A 19530-nucleotide genomic window follows, 5' to 3' on the forward strand; every position below is an offset into this window, starting at 1 on the left:
CCGGCAATCCAAGATTGTGCCACTGGCAGCAGTACCTCGCACTCGATCTCAAGTGTCGTCGCAGGTATCCGATCGGAAACCTCTTCCTTCTTTCCAGGTTTCCGATCGTCGCCTCGATGCTATGACCTGCTTCCATCCTCAATCCATTCTCCCATCGCCTTAAGTCCCTTAGGCGCAGTGGCTGCCTCACTCTTATTCTGTATGTCAATGGGTCGGATATCTAGAATAGTCTTCAGTGTCCTAGTGGGCGTGGTCCTTATCGCTGCGCCTATGTCAAGACAACATGTTCTCTAAACCTGTTGTATGGTCCTTATGTTGCACTTTTTCACCAGTCCACGAAACTACTGAGGCGTAAATAAGTATTGGCCGTCTACATAGGGCCCAACATCTGTGAGCCTTCTCAGTATGCTCCTGAATGTAACACTTCCAATAGAGTTTCCTGTCCAAGATCACTCCTAAGTATTTGACTTTGTCAGGTATCGAAATCGTTTTATTGAGGAAACGTGTGCCTCATATTGGCCCACCTTCGTCTTTCTCGTGGACAGGCATATTTTAGTCTTATCTGGGTTAATATTGATACCCCTGGGTCTGACGCAGTCATATACAATATGCAAGACCCTTTCGGCTGATTTGGATCCTTACCTCAAGAAGTTTTATAACATTGTCTGCATAGCAGACGGGTTCAAATCCATCCTCAATCAGCATCCGTAATAGGTTTTTTTATGAGAGTCACCCAAAGTATGGCGGTAAAATGCCCCCCTGTGGCGTGCTTTGTGCCACTTTCACCCTAATATTTGTGTCATGGGACTCGCAATTTATTTACCTGTTCCTTAGAGTATGGTTTATCCAGTCTATAAGGACCCGGTACTGGTACCGGTCTAAGAATTGAATCAATGTGTCGGTCCGCACATTGCCTCGATGTCAATGTAAACCGCCTGTGTATACGTCTTGGCATTCAAGGATTCTTCTATTTTATGCACAAGTTGTGCAGGGCAGTCTCCTCCGACCTTCCTTTGACATAGGCATGCTGTTTGTATTTGAGCAGATTGCTGGATGTCCTACTCTTTATAATGGTATCCACAATACGTTCCATGGTTTTGGCGTTTTTTGGCGCATAACCTGCCTTGCCAGGCTTGGGTTTAAATACTACCCTTGCCTCCTTGCAGGCTTTCGGAGTAGTAGCAAGTTCTAGGCACGCGGTGAAAATAGTCTGCCCCCGTTTGTAATAACGCCGGAAATATTCCATCGGGTCTGGGTAACTTAAATGTTTTTAAACTCCTCAAGGCTTCCTTGACCATAAATTCAGTTTTGACAAATCTTCGATCAACCTCATTATTCAACCTCAAGATTACGGTGTCTTCGTAAGTCCCGTCGTATCCTGTGGAAAATACTTTTTCATCAAAAGCCTCAACATGTCCTCCGTTGTCTCTGCTCTGACTCTCATGTGGTCTACTAACGTTTCAGTTTGGACATGGGTTTTTGAGAGAAACGTTTTCATCTTGGCGACGTCATTAACGCTTTCGACCTGGTAGCATAAAAGCTTCCAAATGGCACGTTTTGCCGCTCTGATAATATTATTGTATTCATTGAGGCGTGTGTAATACACATTCCAATATACTGCCGATTTTTTACCCTCCACCATACGATGAGGAGTATATATATTTTGGATCGTCGTGACATTTTATGTCGATGTCCGTCATAAAATGTCTGTCGAAAGCACGCTAACTTTCGAAGGAGTAAAGCTAGCCGCTTGAAATTTTGCACAAATACTTCTTATTAGTGTAGGTCGGTTGGGATTGTAAACCGGTCCATGTTTTGATATAGCTGTCATATAAACCGATCTTTGGTCTTGAGCCTCTAGAGAGTGCAATTCTTTTACGTTTGGAAAGAAACTTTGCACGACGTATTTGTTATGATATCCAACAACTGTGCCAAGTATGGTTCAAATCGGTCCATAACCTGATATAGCTGTAATATAAACCGCTCTGGGAACTTGACTTCTTGAGCTTCATGAGGGCACCAATTCCTTTCCGATTTGGCTGAAATATTGCATAACGTATTTTGTTATGACTTCCAACAACTGTGCTAAGCATGGTTCAAATCGGCCCATAACCTGATATAGGTGCCATATAAACCAATCTTGAATCTTGACTTCTTGAGCCACTAGAGGGCGCAATTCTTGTTCGATTTGAAAGAAATTTTGCAGGAAGTATTTTATTATGAATTCCAGCAACTGTGCCAAATAAGGTTCAAATCGGTCTATAAACTGATATAGCTGCCATATAAACCGATCTGGGAACTTGACTTCTTGAGCTTCTAGAGGGCGCAATTCCTATCCGATTTGAAATTTTGCATGACGTTTTTATTATGACTTTCAAGAACTATGCCAAATAAGGTTCAAATCGGTTCATAACCTGATAAAGCTGCCATATAAACTGATCTAGGATCTTGACTTCTTGAGCTTCTAGAGGTCGCAATTATTATCCGATTTGCCTGAAATTTTGTACGACGGATACTCTCATGAACATCAATATACTTGTTTATTATGGTCTGAATCGGTAAATAGCCTGATACAGCTCCCTTATAAATCTATCTCTCTATTTTACTTCTAGAGCCCCCAAAGGGCGCAATTCTTATTCGAATAGGCTGACATTTTACACAGGTCTCCAACATATAATTTAATTATGGACCATATCTTTATATCGCTCTAATAGCAGATCAAATCTTTGCGGGAAAAGAACTCGACAAATGCAATCCACGGTGGAGGGTATATAAGATTCGGCCCGGCCAAACTTAGCATGCTTTTATTTGTTTACGAGGTGTTCTGTTTTAAAGTCTGCGGACTTCTTTCCCAAAGTTGCGAATCCCCCCGGTTATCCAGGGTTTTTCTTGGGCTGATTTCCTTTCTCGAAAATTACAACTATCTTCGAAAGACCCCACCCGTGCATTCGTAATCGGGTAGACGTTGTCGTCAATGTTTTCTAGTCTTCTATGCTTGGACAATCGAAATTATCTTGCCCAAATCTTCTTATGAGTAGTTTTCCGAATTTTGGCCAGTTGGTTTTCCACTTATTACGGAAGCTTATCGGATTCGGCCCTGAAAGAATGCTCCATGGAGACCCTCCCATCCTGAACCCCATCAATTAGATTTTCCGACCATATTGTCACATGTAAAATCTCTTCCCTAATCCTACTAACAAAGGTAGCGGTATTATTTATATACATAAGTTGTTATTAGGTCGTTAGAATTCAAGAATTCTGCCAGAGCTTGGCCTGGCTTATTAATGTTGGTACTACCCCACGAATCATCTATACATGTATATGTGCTGTCATTCTCTATACTCCCAAGAATTTCCTTATATGGATCTAATATGGGTCTACATATATATTGGATAAAATATGAGTTTTTATTAATCGATAGAATTGCATATTTTTTCCAAAATCCATTTTTCATGCGTATCACACGTTGTCTACAACTTTCAGAGTTGCCACATTTGAAAAAACGCATGAGAAGACACAACGTATAATACCACATTTGCTGCAATCCAATGTTAATATTTTCTTCACAATTTATTTATTGGCATTCATCTCTTCAATGATGGAATGACCTCATACAACATGAAGTTACTACATATTAATGCATTATTGGATTTATTTATAATCGATATTGTTTATATTTATAATGAGCTCGATTACTACATTTTATTTATTTATTTATGCATACATCGTTGTCCGTCGCATGCCACCAAGCATCAGTTTATCTACAGCTGATTGTGTGATGATTTTTATTAATATTCTTGGCGATTCTTTGCGATTGTTTTTTTCCGCTCTTTAGTTAATTAAACATGAAAAAATATGAAATTTAATTAAATCGAATGCCACAATAGCCGTGAAACAATTATGCTCATGGCATAACATCAATTAATCAGCATTGGGTAAATGGATTTTATTTTTAAACGGCATAAATATTGTATTATGGGATTGTTTGCATACTGTGGCACTTTGTTCAAAGTGCAAGTGAATATGTGGGCAGTTTTTTTAGTATAGACCTTAAATTATTTATCCAGGTTTCTGAATTTCTAGCTAAGAGTCCCTCTTATATTTTTCTGATAGAAGGCAGTGTATCGACATAGTCATTCGGATTGGAGCACGTTTAAAATTTATTTTGCGATTCTATATATTTTTAAAAGATAAAAAGTTTGTGAAGGCCTCCGGGACTCTAAGGTAGCATGTCCGTTTATGATGCTAAACACCTTATTTTGAATCCTTACTAATGCTGGCCTTATTGGGCTTCCATCATACCAGTGGGTCCTTGTCATACCAGGAAGAAAATTTCATCGCTGAGAGTATCACCCAAACAGCCAATTCCGACTTCTGCAGAACTCCAGAATGACAGAAGGGCTAATTCTCTACAGAGAATCCAGGTATGGAAAGCCGTGTTTACCAATTAACCTATGTCATGCCGCGCAATTTCTAGGCAGATACACAAAAGGTGATCGACCATCTAAACTTCTCCTCGTAATCGCATAAAATGCAGAAGTATATGTCTCCCCGCGTTCATCGCCAGTAAGAACTCATTGCACACAGTCGTGAGTGATGCGTCTCCTGCTCCAGGATATATGAGGCATACAATATCTTCAATGATTTCGTGGACATTCGACTTTAAATTTTTATTTTTGATTTACGTAGGCATTTGAAGTTCAATTTTCATTTTAATGCATGAATTGGATTAGTGGCGAAATTTGCAACGACTTTGTTGCAGTATGCTTCAACGTTGGATAATTCAGTTGTAAGTTATATAGTTTGGAAGTCAAAAATGTGAAAACACTGGATTTTTTATACCCACCATCATTGGATGGGGATTTACTAATCTAGTCATTACGTTTGTAAGCTCACGCACATTTTGTGTTTTGTTTCGCTGTCAAACATCTTCAGTTTGGGCTATAATTTAACCTTACAAATAAACAACGCTTGCAACTTATTTAATTTTATTACCAAAATGCGTGCTCTGTTAAGAAAGTTCATCTCGCGCTTCTTCTTCTCTTTTACGACGAAACTGATTTGTGGTTCAATAGGTACGTAAATAAGCCGAAGTGTCGATTTTGGAGTGAAGATCAGCCAGAACCATTGCAAAAGCTACCAATGCAGCCAGAAAAAGTCACAGTTTATGGGTTGGTGGCATCATTGGACCGTACTTCTTCAAATATGATGCGAATCGTAACTGTGAATGGTGAGCGCTACCGTGAGATGATATCCAACTTCTTTTACCCAAAATGCTTGACTTGCATGACATGTGAATTCAACAAGGCGGTGCCACATGCCACACAGCACTCGTAACAATGGACTTATTGAGAGGCGATTTCGGTCGTGCTTTTTAACGCCTTTTTATTATTTTTTATGGAGCTATGTTTAGGCTCATGTCTATACAGAGAAGCCCGTTTCAATTGACGCATTGGAAGACAATACTGAACCATTTATTCGTGAGATACCGGTCGAAATGTTGGAAAGAGTATGCCAAAATTGGACTAAGCGGATAGAACATTTGAGGCGCGGTCACGATCAAACATTAAATTATATGGACCGTACTGTCAATTCAAATAAAGATGTATGCATTTTTCTGAATTTTAAGTTTTTTTTTTTTTTTGAAAAACTTACCTATAGCTCTTCAAAAATCACCCTTTATATTCTTGACCGTCTCGACGTTCTGAGTCGATCTAGACGTCCGTCCATCTGTCGAAATCACGATAACGGTCGAACGCGTAAAGCTGGCCGCATGAGATTTTACACAGATACTTACTATTGATGTAGGTTGTTGTTGTTGTTGTAGCAGTGTGTTATACACTGAGGCGGCTGCCCCTGATGAAGAACTTCATCGGGTCAATCCGGTACGTACAACCCGCTGCCATGAGATTGTAGGTCGTAGGGGATTGCAAATGGGCCATATCGGTTCAGCTTTAGATAAGGCTCCCATATAAACCGATCTCCGGATTTAATTTCTTGAGCTCATTCAAGCCGCAATTTTTGTCCGATTTGGCTGAAATTTAGCATGAAGAACAGACTATTTCTTCTATGCGCCGGCTAAGTTCTTGAGTGGGCCAAATCGGACAATATTTGGATATAGCTGTCATATAAACCGATCTGGCGATTTAGGGTCTTGAGCCCGTAAAAGCCGCATTTTTGTCCGATTTGGCTGAAATTTGAAACAGGCAGTTGTACTAGAGACTCCGATATTCAAACTGAATGTGGCCCATATAGGACCGTATTTACATATAGCTGTCGTATAGACTGATATGCCGGTTTAGGGTCTTAATCCCGTAACAGGCGCATTTATTATCCGATTTCGATGAAATTAGAAACAGTGAGCTTTTTTAAGACTCCCAACATCGTATTCAAATATGGTTAAGATCGGTCTATATTCAGATATAGCTGTCATATAGAGAAATCTGCCGATTAAGGGTCTTGAGCCCATAAATGCTGCATTTATAACACGAGTTCTCTGAAACTTGAAACAGTGAGTTGCCGTAAACCTTCCGTTATTACAACCAAATATAGTCCAGACTAAAAACTCCGATTTTGAAACAATTCTTGCCCAAATTGGTATTTTGGCGATTTTTGTAAAAAAAAAAATTGGGTAAAATTTATTTTTGGTTTTTAAAGACACCTTTTCCTGCAAAACTCAAAAACAATTATTATGATATCTTTATTCGGACGATTTTAAATGTCTATATCCAGTTTTATGAGAGATGTAAATTTAGCATCGCCTCCAGAGCCGCCTGCGGTGTGAATCGTAATACTTCGTGATCCCGACACAGGCCACAATCTGTACCTTTCGAAGTTCCTTGGTCCGTGTACACTTCTCCATAGCCTTTCACCATACCAGTGCTCCATACGTCAGCACAGGTCTCACAATGGGCGTATATATCCGGTATATCATCCTCGGGCTAACAACCCACTTCCTACCGAGCATCCTTCTGCAAGGGTCGCCTTTCGGCACGTTTCTTCCCTATTTTTCTTCAACAACAGTTTCTAATCGGGGACTAGGCCTTCCTTGACGTCGTCAGAATGGTCCCGCCTAAAGACGGGAGTCCGAAATCCGGTATCTTATATCTCCAAGTGAAGAGCAGCAGCTCTGTTTTCATTGGGTTGGTCCTCAAGCCATTTCTCGTAGCCCATCGCGATAGCCTCCACATTCACCTTTCCATAATCTCTTTGAACGTCGACAGAAATCTGCCTCGAATCAATACGACAAAGTCTTTCGCATATTCAATCAGTTTCAGCTTATCCCTCTTACATCGAATAGGATTTCGTTAATCACCATGTTCCAGATAATTGGCAAAACACCCCTCCTTAAGGTGTTTCCTTTGTCACCCGCCTTCTGAGTACGCTTTCTCTAATATTGGCATTAATAAACCTGTCGCGAAGTATATTATCCATCCACTGAGAGACACTCAGGTATATCCCCGTGCGGTCCAGGGCGGCCAGGTTATAAAATGCCCCCTCAATATCGTAGGCGCTGAAAGCCTGGGTTCAAATCTCGGCGAACACCAGAAATATTTTCAGCGGTTGTTATCCGCTTACTAATGCTGGCTACGTTTGTGAGGTATCCTGCCATGTTTAAACTTCTCTACCAAGTGGTATCGCTAAGTGGCATGCCATACGGACATAAAAAGAAACCTCTTATCATTATGTTTAAAATTTAATCGGACTACACACATTGATATGAGAGAAGCAACCCCTGTTCCTAAATGGAATGTCATGGGAAATTTAGTAGTAGTATATCGAAGAAGGTTGCCATCGTGCACCTCTTCTGACAGAGATACATCTCGACCTCCAGTACCACTTCATGAAGGGCCGTCTCGACTGATCTCCCCTTGATATATGCATGTTGTGTCCCGTTGAAATTCTCCGGTGTCAGTCCCTCCCTCCCCAACCAGTTATTCCAGTATTTTAAATAAAAACGAGGACAGACTGATTGACCTATAATCTAGTGGCAGTGCTGTGGTTTATTTTTTCCCGCCTTGGGGATAAACACTACCATGACCACTCTTCATGCCCTCGGTATGTAAAAAAATGCCCAGACTCGCCTTGGAAATCCATTCCATCTAGGACATAATGACTCCAAGAGACTTGCAGCAGCGCCGGCGTGATCACGTCTAGTAAGGCCGATTTAAATGGCTGGAAGTTATAAATCGTCTACACTATCTTTTTCCGTTAACGATGTCACCCATAAAATCTTTCATGGATTCAACCCTTGTGAGTATTACGATGTCCTGATCGTCTGGAAAATGTGTATCCATCAATAGTTCCACCGTCATCTGGTTTTTCCGCTTTCTTCTTCCGTTTTCTCTCTTCAGAGAGTTTTGGTGTGCCAGAAGCCTTCGAGAGCACTTTGCGCAATGCAGATGCCTCACTACTAGTAACGATACTATCAATATCTATCGAAAATATCGAGTGTTGCGATTATCGATAGTTTGCCAGCTCTACCCAAACCTCCACATATGTTCCCTGAAGCTATCCCAGTTTGTCCTCCTGGTACTCGTATACGGCTTCCTTCCTCCTCGCTCGTGCTCCAGCTGAAAACCTACCCTATAGTGATCCGAAAAGGAGCACTCGGTGGAGACTTTCCAGTCTGTGATTTCGATTGAGTCACTATTCATTAGAAGTGTTATAACAGCACATTTTTTCCATGATCCGGTTGTACAATAGAACGTTAAGGTGTTTTTCCTGATGCAGATAACCAAGTTAGCAATGTAATCAAAAAGAGAGCCACCTCACCATCCCATAAATCGTGGTGAATGTTGGCGCCGCCTCCAAGTACTCGTATAAGGTCGTGCTCCTTGCCCTCGCACCATTTAATCAAGGCCTGGACCATATCTGTCGAGGGGTTTTCATCGTCGTACGATAGGTACATGGACGCCATGACCAGTAGTGGTTCACCTATCCTCTCCAGGGATATTACCGTTAAATCTTCATTGCTGTAACGAGATATCAAGGTTAGATTCAGACCTCTACTACGATACAGCTTCTAATCCTACCTTCTGTCGGGGGAGAGATGAGTTTAAGCTTTCGTGACCTAAGTTCTCTTACTTTGTTACTTCGTTACCATGGTTCCTGAGCCAGAGTCATGTCGATATCATCCCTTCCCACAATTGTGAGCAGCTCTGAGTGCCCAGATTAATCTGAAATAGCTTGTCATGCTCCCTAACTCCTTGGATCTCGTCGTCGTCATCGGGTGGCAGTACCAATCTTACGTGGTTTTAGCCATATTTAATTGGTATACGGGATTGACCCGATGAATTCCTTCATCGGCAAGGGCTGCCGCCTCAGTGTACCACACACTGCTACTACAACAACAACAACATGATATATCTCCTATGTCAGCAGTTCTCAAGATTTGACTGCTAGAGCAGCTAGGATAGCGAAATTATTATCCAATTTAGCTGGAATTTGCACTTGGTATAGCTTCTGTACAGACTGACTTCATCAAAGTTGGCACACGAAATGGCTGATGAAAAATATACATATTTTTGCAAATGATTTTGTCTGTATTGAATTGCAGTCCGATTTGTGATGGATCGGCACTCCATTCATATGAACATTCTGTCCACCAAGATATTATTCGGTCGTCAATGGTTGTTATGGAGAATTCACTTTCGTATTCTTAGTCATGAATCATATCTGAATAGTTGACGTAGCATATAACATTGATGTGATACTATTTTTCTCTAACCAAATGTGCAACAGATGCTGTTTGGCACATAGCTTTGTCCTCTTATGTAATTATTTTAATTGTTTTAAATGTTTTATATATTTTTTCAGTCGTGGGTTTCACATAACGAATTGTTGATAACAGGGTGTTACTGCAATGTTTTTTTCTTGCTAGTGTACCATCAAGCTGCTATTTCCGGTTGTTGTCTTTACTTTTACGTTATTTCTCATGGACATTGCTTTGTCTATGGGTTTCGCATGTATGGGTTTCTTATGCAGTGTTGTATTTAACTCCACACTAGAGATATTCATCATATGTACAGGTCAATGAGTCGTTTGATACAAAGAGTTCAGAGGTATTAAATATCATGTGGTTGTTTTTAAACTTAATTTTTGGTAATCATTTGGTAATGATTGATTGAACCAAAGCGATTTTTGATGATTTTGTGTCTTTTCATTCAAAGAAATTGATAACAGACTAACTTTTTACTCAACCTTTGCCTTTAAAACTATATTTGATAATTTCTATAGAAAGAAAAAATTTTGACAAAAATATGTTCTATAAAAAATTACTTTTGATCAATGTCTTATACATAAAAATCAAGTTGTATATACTGGTTTCGTTGACTCTGTATCCCGTTTAGAATTAAAAACGACGAAAGCGGTTTTCTTAAAATGTTCGAGGATGGTGTAGAAAGGTCCTCTCCTTCACCATAATTTTACACCATGCCAGTTCTCTGAGATTCCTTGGGCGATTCCAACGAAAATCTGTTTGCTTTCTTATAATTAACTGAGAACAAAATTTTGTTATCTAAATTTTGGGTGTGGTATCTAGTGAGGCCGTCCTTTTCCAACACCAAAAACCGACAAAAAGGATATATAGACTAATCATATCAATATGAGACTCAAATGAATAGTATCTGATTGCAGAAGATGACTTTGATATCTAATTTTGGGACCAAACCTTCCAAACCGGATATATATACAGATTATGGCAATACGGGGGTAAAAATGAATACTAGTTGCGAGTAAAGCTTAAAATGTTCTCCTTAACTCAAAACACCCCTACACCGGACTTATTTACTGATCATGGCAATTGGGGCTCAAATAAAGGCTCTATTACACATGTAGAGTTGTACATGTCGTGTGATACAAACGAAACTAACATGTGAAAATCACTTTTCAAAAAAGCACATGTAATTTTTCTTCGATAAGAGCGTGCTCTATTCCTTCTGACAAAAACATAAAGAAATCAGCTGTTTTTGTTGCCAGTCAAATGAAAGCAACCCAAAATTAAACTGTTTTCACAAATTTATGATTTAACCTACTTTCTCACAACTTTAACAATAAGTACTCATAAAAAACATCAGCTTTTGTTCAAATTTAAAGGTTATGTCATACGAAAATAACACACAGGTGTGATAGCAAAAATGATGAATCGTATGTAAATTGACAATTTTGACAAACATTTTCAATAACATGAGACATCTACATGCCGTGTAATAGCGCCTTAAGGGGTATTTGGGAATACAATACAAAAGTTTGTTTCTTATATTCTAATAGAAGGCACATTGAAGCGGTCCCGGTTTAGCTATTGTAGTATTCGAAATTAATACAATTCCTATGATTTTATAGTGTTACGATTTTCTATAGAAATTTAACTACTGCGGTATCTGTATTGTATTTAGGAAAACAATTTTCAGTGTATATCAGTGTCCAAATATAAAACAAGCTTTATTTATTGCTTCACATCTCATTATAAGTTTTGAGTTTCTGCCTTAGAAAACCCGTGCAAAGATCTTGGCACATGTGATTTTTAATGAAGGGTATATAAGATTCGGGCGGACCGATCTTATCATCCACCACCATAGGATGGGGGTATACTAATCTAGACATTCCGTTTGTAACACCTAGAAATATTGATCAAGGACCCCATAAAGCATATATATTCTTGATCGTCTCGACAATTTGAGTCGATCAAGTTATATCCGTCCGTCTGTCGAAATCACAACAGCGGTCGAACGTGTAAAGCTAGCCCCTTGAAATTTTGCACAGATATTTAATATGGATGTGGCGGTGGTTATCCCCTCCTAATACTGGCGAAATTTGTGAGGTACTTTGCCACGTAAAAACATCTCTCCAAAGAGGTGTCGCTCTGCGACATGCCGTTCGGACTCGGCTAAAAAAAGGAGGTCCCTTATTATTGAGCTAAAAATTGAATAGGATAGCACTCATTGATTGGTGCGAAATTTGCCCCTGTTCCTTAATGGAATTTTCATGGGCAAATTTGCATTTGCATTTACTTAATATTGATTTATGTCGTTGGGGATCGCAAATGGGTCATGTCGGTTCAGATTTGGATATAGCTCCAATATAAACCGATCTCCCAATATGACTTCTTGAGTCCTTACAAGACGCAATTTTTGTCCGATTTGGCTGAAATTTCGCATGCGATGTTCTGTTATGACTTCCAACAACTATGCCAAGTACGGTCCGTATCGGTCTTTAATCTGATGTAGCTCCCATATAAAGCGATCTCCCGATTTGACTTCTTGAGCCCCTGGAAGCCGCAATTTTTGTCCGATTTTGCCCAGTACGCTCCGAATCAGCCTTTAACCTTATATAGCTCCCATTTAAACCGATTTCCTGATTTGAATTCTTGTGCCCCTGAAAGCCTCAATTTTTGTCCGATGTTGCTGAAATTTTGCACATGGTGTTCTGTTATGGCTTCCAAAATCTGTGCCAAGTACGGACCGAATCGGTCTTTAACCTGATATAGCTTCCATATAAACTCATCTCCCGATTTGTCTTCTTGAGTCCCTGGAAGCCGCAATTTTTGTTCGATTTGGCTGAAATTTTGCACGTGGTGTTCTGTTACGACTTCCAACGACTGTACAAAGTATGGGGTAAATCGGTCTATAACCAGTTTCCAGTCATTGCGTTTGTAACACCTACCCTATAAAGTAAACGTATATGAAGTTGCGGTAACGTTCGATAGTTAGGAAGATTGTTAGATTAGGTTTAAATGACAATCTGCCCACAGATTCATTTTGACGTGTTTATCCATTGTGATACCACAATAACAGAAGAAGGAAGATGCCTTCTAGTTCCTACTGTTGAACCATCCAGATCGCTTAAAAATCCCAACAATTTGCAAATGTTCACATCCGCTATTCATCTTATTGAAATGAGCACCTAAAGTGGAAGTCCTTCTAACTATCGGTGTGACACACACGCACACAGCAGATGTTCTTTTGTCTTTTTTTCCTCGACGTCCTCACAGCTTTTTCAAAAGTCGTTACTTCCAACCTTTAGTCTGGCAGCATATTATCCCGTCAGATTGTGAACTGTCATGACGAACACAATGGCTGAGACGTCTGTTCTAGCCAGCGGCAGCAAAGCGATAGACCTCTTCAAGTCGAAATTGGGCCACATAACTTGGAGTGTTCACAACCAGTATGTTGTGACCATCTGTCATTCGTTGCCCTTCGGGTCTGTTATTGAAGACAAAGATTACATGTCTCTAGAGGCATACGCACAGATTCCTGTTCCCCTGAAAAGTGCAAGGTGATTTCTCCTCCCGCAAGTTCGTCTGTTCTTCAAATACCTGGAACATCTCTGTTTCCCAGCACTCAGAATAGTTAATTTTTGAACTGTTCCGCCATCTCGTTGACAGATCTGTGACAGCCGAGGGAGGTTTTTCAGAAATATGTTCCCCAGAAATTTAATTGGATGACATCCTACCATTTGTACTTATGGCGTAATATATTAGCCAGTCCACCACTTCTCTTATTAATTATACCATATTTGCAATCAGTTCTATCAGGAATAGTGGTATAGTACCTTTTTTTATCAAAAAGACCAAAGTGAAATGTCCCTTTGCCCCACAATAGTGGTTACCGCAATTTGTTTAGCAACAATGTCCCGAGGCATAAGGTGTAGCATCTAATTCAGAGCATCAGGTGGTGTTATCCTCAATGCGGCTGTTATGCACAAACAAACCATCCTTTGGAACTGGCCGAGTTTTGAACAGTGGGTGGACTTTTAGAGCTCCGTCCACCAGATATCAATACCATATTGCATTATAGGTCTGACAACTACAGTATATACCCAGTGCATGACTCCTGCCAATGGCTCTCTAACAGGGCTATAGGGCAATAGTTGACTTTTTTGTGCTTTCCAAAATTTTTGTTTTGAGTTTCAGTTTCCTGTCCAGCAAAACACATAGGTATTTTTTGCGATTTCAGCAAACACAGGAAAGTAGACATTACTGCTGTTTCAGCAAGCATAGGGCTGCTATTCTATCCAACATTTTCGTTCGATAGTTCAACTTATAAAATCTGCTGTTTTAAATACAAAAATTTGCTAAAATATTAAAGACGTGACAACGGGAAAAGGCGGCGTCTTCCAGGCCTTATTCTTTGTTTCGCGAGGCCTGTACCCAAAGAACATAGTTAGTAAAAACAGCAAAAATGCTTGCTGTAACAGCAGAAAGTCTGCTGAAAATGGTAGAACGGTAAATTATTGCTAAACAGCAAACATTTTTTTTCAAAATATCTGTCAAAAAGCAAAAAAAAAAGTTTTTATTAATCGGTTTTTGACAGATATTTCGAAAAAAAATGTTTGCTGTTTAGCAACAATTTACCGTTCTACCATTTTCAACAGACTTTCTGCTGTTACAGCAAGCATTTTTGCTGTTTTTATTAACAAATTTCTTTGGGTACAGGCCTCGCGAAACAAAGAAACAAAGATTTTGCTGGGAGTTGCTTGTGTCAAACTCCAAGTTGTACAACGACATCTTATCTATTAAATTCAATTTGTAATTGAGTGTACGAATATGATATCGAAATGTGGGGCTAAGAGTTTGGGGAGCCGCCCTTCCCAAAACACCCCAAAAGAGGACAAATTTACGACCATAGCAATATGGGACTCAATTCGAATTTAATATCAATATTTGGGAAAAGTGTCTATGGGGCGACCTCACCACCATAACACCACCCAACTGCCTAGGGGACGTCCCATTGCCACAGCAATCCCCAAATAGGATGGACAATGCTCATGACAATTTGAATCTTAAAGGGAGTGGATCTCGATATTAATAGTTTTTGGGGCCCATACCCTAAACCGGACATATTTGTTGACTTTGGCAATAAGGGGTTTAAATGAAAGGTATTTGAGATTAGAAAACGAGTTTGATATCCAATTTTGAAGCCAATGGCAATATGGGATTCAAATAAATGATATTTGAGGGTAGACCATGATGCTGATATTTTTTTAGGGTATGAAAAGGTATTTGGGAGAAGAGTACGAAATTGATACCCACTTTCGAGACGAATCTGGGGGTCTACCCATTTCTAAAAACAGCCCACAAACAGCAGTTATTTACTGACCATCAAATAAAGGTATTTGGGAGCAGAACACGAATCTGATATCCAAATGTAGTACCATGTATTTGGGGCACCGCCCCTTTCCCAAAACACTCCCGAAGAGTACAAGCCAAGTGTTTGATTACGCCGGCTGTGGGGTAAAGAATGAATAAAACCAATTTCTGTCTAGTCAAGCCAATTTCTGGGACATATCAATAATTACCAGAAAATACAAGGTCTGTATCATAGAGTCGGTGAGCCAAAATTTCTCTTTCACTGTTTGGCAAATATTTTTATACCCTCCACAATAGGAGGGGGGGTATACTAGTTTCGTCATTCTGTTTGTTACATTTGTGACATTTTATGTCGATCTAGCCATGTCCGTCCGTCTGTCTGTCGAAAGCACGCTAACTTCCGAAGGAGTAAAGCTAGCCGCTTGAAATTTTGCACAAATACTTCTTATTAGTGTAGGTCGGTTGTTATTGTAAATGGGCCATATCGGTCCATAACCTGATATAGCTGCCATATAAACCGATCTGGGGTCTTGACTTTTTGAGCCTCTAGAGTGCGCAATTCTTATCCGATTGGAATGAAATTTTGCACGACATGTTTTGTTATGATATACAACAACTGTGCCAAGTATGGTTCAAATCGGTTCATAACCTAATATAGCTGCCATATAAACCGATCTTGGGTCTTGACTTCTTGAGCCTCTAGAGTGCGCAATTCGTACCCGATTGGAATGAAATTTTGCACAAAGTGTTTTGTTATGATATCCAACAACTGTGTCAAGTATGGTTCAAATCGGTTCATAACCTGATATAGCTGTCATATAAACCGATCTTGGGTCTTGACTTCTTGAGCCTCTAGAGAGCCCAATTTTTATCCGATTTTGCTGAAACTTTGCACGTAGTGTTCTGGAAGCACTTTCAACAACAACGCTAAGTATGGTTTCAATCGGTTCATGTTTTCATATAGCTGCTATATATACCGATCTTGGGTCTTGACTTCTTGAGCCTCTAGAGGGCGCAATTCTCAGCCGATTAAACTGAAATTTTGCACCTAATATCTTGGTATCACTTCCGACAACTGTGTTTAGTATGATTCAAATCGGTTTATAATCTGGTATAGCTGTCATGTAAACCGATCTTAGATCTTGACTTCGTGAGCCAATAGAGCGCGCAATTTTCAACCGATTTGGCTGAAATTTTGCATGAGGTGTTTTGTTATCACTTCCAATAACTGTGCTTAGTATGGCGTAAATCGGTATAGAACCTGATATAGCTGCCATATAAACCGATCTGGGATTTTGACTGCTTGAGTCTCTAGAAGGCGGAATTCCCACCCGATTTGGCAGAAATTTTGTACAACGGCTTCTCTCATGACTTTCAACATCTTATATGGACGGAATCGATCAATATCATGATACAGCTCCCGTATAAACTTCTCTATCGATTTTGCTTCTTGAGCCCCTACAAGGCGCAATCCTTATCCGAATGAACTGAAATATTACACAATGACTTCCACAATGTTCAGCATTCATTTATGGTCCGAATCGGACTACAACTTCATATAGCTCCAATAGCATAACAGTTCTTATTCAATATTCTATGTTTGTCTAAATGGAGATACCGCGCATAGAACTCGACAAATGCGATCAATGGTTGAGGGTATATAAGATTCGGCCCGGCCGAACTTGTTTTTTTATGTTTGACCTCACCTTTTCCTTGCATACGATTTATGTAATAAAAGATATTTTTAGTTTGGTTTATATATATTTTTGCATATATTTTTGTTTTTATTTAAGGGCTCTGTTTTTTGTAAACATTTAATCTGTTTTTGTTTTTTTGTTATTGAAACCAATACAAGCTCTTAATGTTTGTTTTTCCATTAGATTACCATATTATGTTTGGTTGTTGGGATATTAGTCTTAACAATTACCATGGGGAAAGGGGAGTAGGGAAGGTGGGTTAGTAATATTTTACACAATTCATTATTTTTTTTTTATTCTGTATATATATTTATAGTGTGTGTATATATATAAAGGGTATGTAGATTAAAGATAATCGATTTGTTTGCGGGGGAGGGGGGTTACAACTTAAAATGTACAAACAAAAAAATTTGACTAGTATTTAATTCCTTTACACAATTTAGTTGATTTTTTCTTCTTTTGTTTTTATAATTTTCCTTCTTCTTGTTGTTTGCCATTGAAAATTGCTTATTTTTTTCTTTTGCTGGTTGTTTCATATTTCTTATTGCAAGTTTTTTGTTTTTAGAAAGTAAAGTCAAATTTAAATTATAAAAAAAATGGTAAGAATAGACTTAACATAGACCATAATGTTTTTGTTTTTCATCTTCTTTTTTCCATCTAAACTTATTATTGGAATTTTACAAAATTTAAATAAAAAAAGATTTATAAATTAAGTTTAAAGATTTGTTTGTGATATTTCAGTTACTGAGTATTTTTTTTTTTAATTAATTATAAAGAGTAATTATCAACTTTTAACTATAATACATAATTGTTGTTAATTGTTGTTTGCTTTTTTTTTGGAAAAATAGAGTAAAAGTAAGACATTATGTAAGATTAATACACAGTTTATACATAGAATAGATAGCTAGATAGTTTATTTACAAAGTGTTCTTCTCTATAAAAAATAATATTCAGTTTTTCTTGTCAATTCCCAAACTTCAGCAACATTAGGTTCTTCAAGTTGGTGGGGGGGGGGATGATATCATATCAGGGTTTTCTTACACTTTTTGGAATTGAGGGAATTTCTATATAAATTCCTGGACCACTTGTATAACAGTTATTGGATAACATTTAAGGGTATAACAGTTTGTTTTCAACATTTTATAAATGCCATTTTCAAAAAAAAAATTAACAATGCACAAAAATTTTGAGACTTTTTCTTCTTTTTGCCATAGAAAATAATTCTTAAAATTTTTTTTGTTTTGTGTTTGTTGATGTATATATATGTTGTTGTATATATCTAATGTGTGTGTACATTTAAAGATATACTTCTATATATATATAATGTTGTTTGTTTAATCCAAAATAAAATCAGTACTTTTGGTTAACTTGTTGTTATTTTTTTTTCTTGTTTTTGTTGCACATACATATATATGGGGTTTGGATCCCAGGGATTTCTGAGGCGGCTCATAAAGTATTTTGTGGGTTTTGTTTTGTATATATATATAACACATAAATTCATTAGTTTTTATATTTTTATGAGGATTTTGTGATGTTTTGTTTGTTTTCTTTCTTCCTTTTGCTACTCTGGGTGAGTAGTTGCTTTTGCTTGAGGTTCGTTTTTTTTTTTTTTTTTTGTATATAGTATGGGACAAGTTTGTGGTAGTATATGACTTAAACTTTACTTTCTGGTCCATCGGCTACATTTTTGAAAGCCAAACGTATTCTTGTTAGGAAATGTGATGATATATGCCCGTAACTCTTATTATACCATTCTGGAGTTTTACCCCTGAAAAGAAAAAGAAGAACAGTTTGTTAAAGAACAAAATCAAAAATTCTGTTAAGAATAAATCAACAAAGTTCCAAAAAAGATATAACATTATGTAATTTAATAATTACAAGATATTGTATTTTTTTAGACCATATGTCATGGTTTGAGTATTCCAAGCCGTATTGTTTGGGAACTGTATCTAATTATAAGCTCATATAGGCTACAAATTGCCAACTTTTATTTACTTTAGTTGAGAGTTTAGTTTTATAGATGTTTTTAAAGGCCTGGTTATGCTCTCGTAAATGTACTGTAAATGTAGAAAAACATGTCAGCTGTTTTGCCTTATGAAAACACATGAAAACGATTACCGAACGTCTGTCTGAAATCCACAAAGACACCACAGAAATGGGACATCTATAAGGCTAATTTAAGTAAAGTACCAGTTGGCTATTCGAGGCCTCTAAAATGCGGAAGGTTTAAACCTCTACACCTACTACGTATTCTCCATTCAAAGCAGAGACTGTATGGATAAGCTTTGGAAAAGTTTGTCACAGATATGCATTTGATCGTTGTTTGTCGAGAAAAAAACGCTTTCAGCCAAATCGAATTAGAATTGCGTCCTCTAGAGCCTCAAGAAGTCAAGATTCGATATCGGTTTATATGACAACTATATCAAGTTATAAACCGATTTGGACAATTCTTGGCACATTTATTGGAATTCAAAACTTCCTAATGCTAAATTTCAGCTTAATCGGATTTCAAGGTACCCACAAAGGCACCCGTCGCCTTGGGAGGAGAGAATCCTCCATTTATATTTTGGAAAGGGCCAAAACGCAACCCTTGCTCAAAGAACCTGCAAGAGGGTATATTACCTATAATGCTATATAGTGTGGTAGGCTGGTGGACTGCATATTAAAATTTCACTTATTGGTTAATACTCAACCAGTTTCTTTGTGTGTCACAACTGGAAAACTACCTGGACAAAAAAAGTATCC

The 19530-nt window shown here is 38.3% G+C and overlaps 1 protein-coding gene across 3 annotated transcripts in view; it reads right to left on the reverse strand.

The window, feature by feature from the left end:
- Nucleotides 1–18270: 18270 nt before the first annotated feature.
- Nucleotides 18271–19530, reverse strand: part of LOC106089100 (rho GTPase-activating protein 7) — a 79842-nt gene continuing 78582 nt past the window's right edge. For all 3 annotated transcript variants that reach the window (XM_059363866.1, XM_013254868.2, XM_059363865.1), the window contains exon 9: nucleotides 18271–18553. In XM_059363866.1, coding sequence (XP_059219849.1) covers nucleotides 18439–18553 — 115 coding nt within the window. In that variant the 3' untranslated portion in view covers nucleotides 18271–18438. The remainder of the gene's footprint in view (nucleotides 18554–19530) is intronic.

This window comes from Stomoxys calcitrans, chromosome 2 (genome assembly GCF_963082655.1).
Source record: "Stomoxys calcitrans chromosome 2, idStoCalc2.1, whole genome shotgun sequence".
NCBI classification, from domain to species: domain Eukaryota; kingdom Metazoa; phylum Arthropoda; class Insecta; order Diptera; family Muscidae; genus Stomoxys; species Stomoxys calcitrans.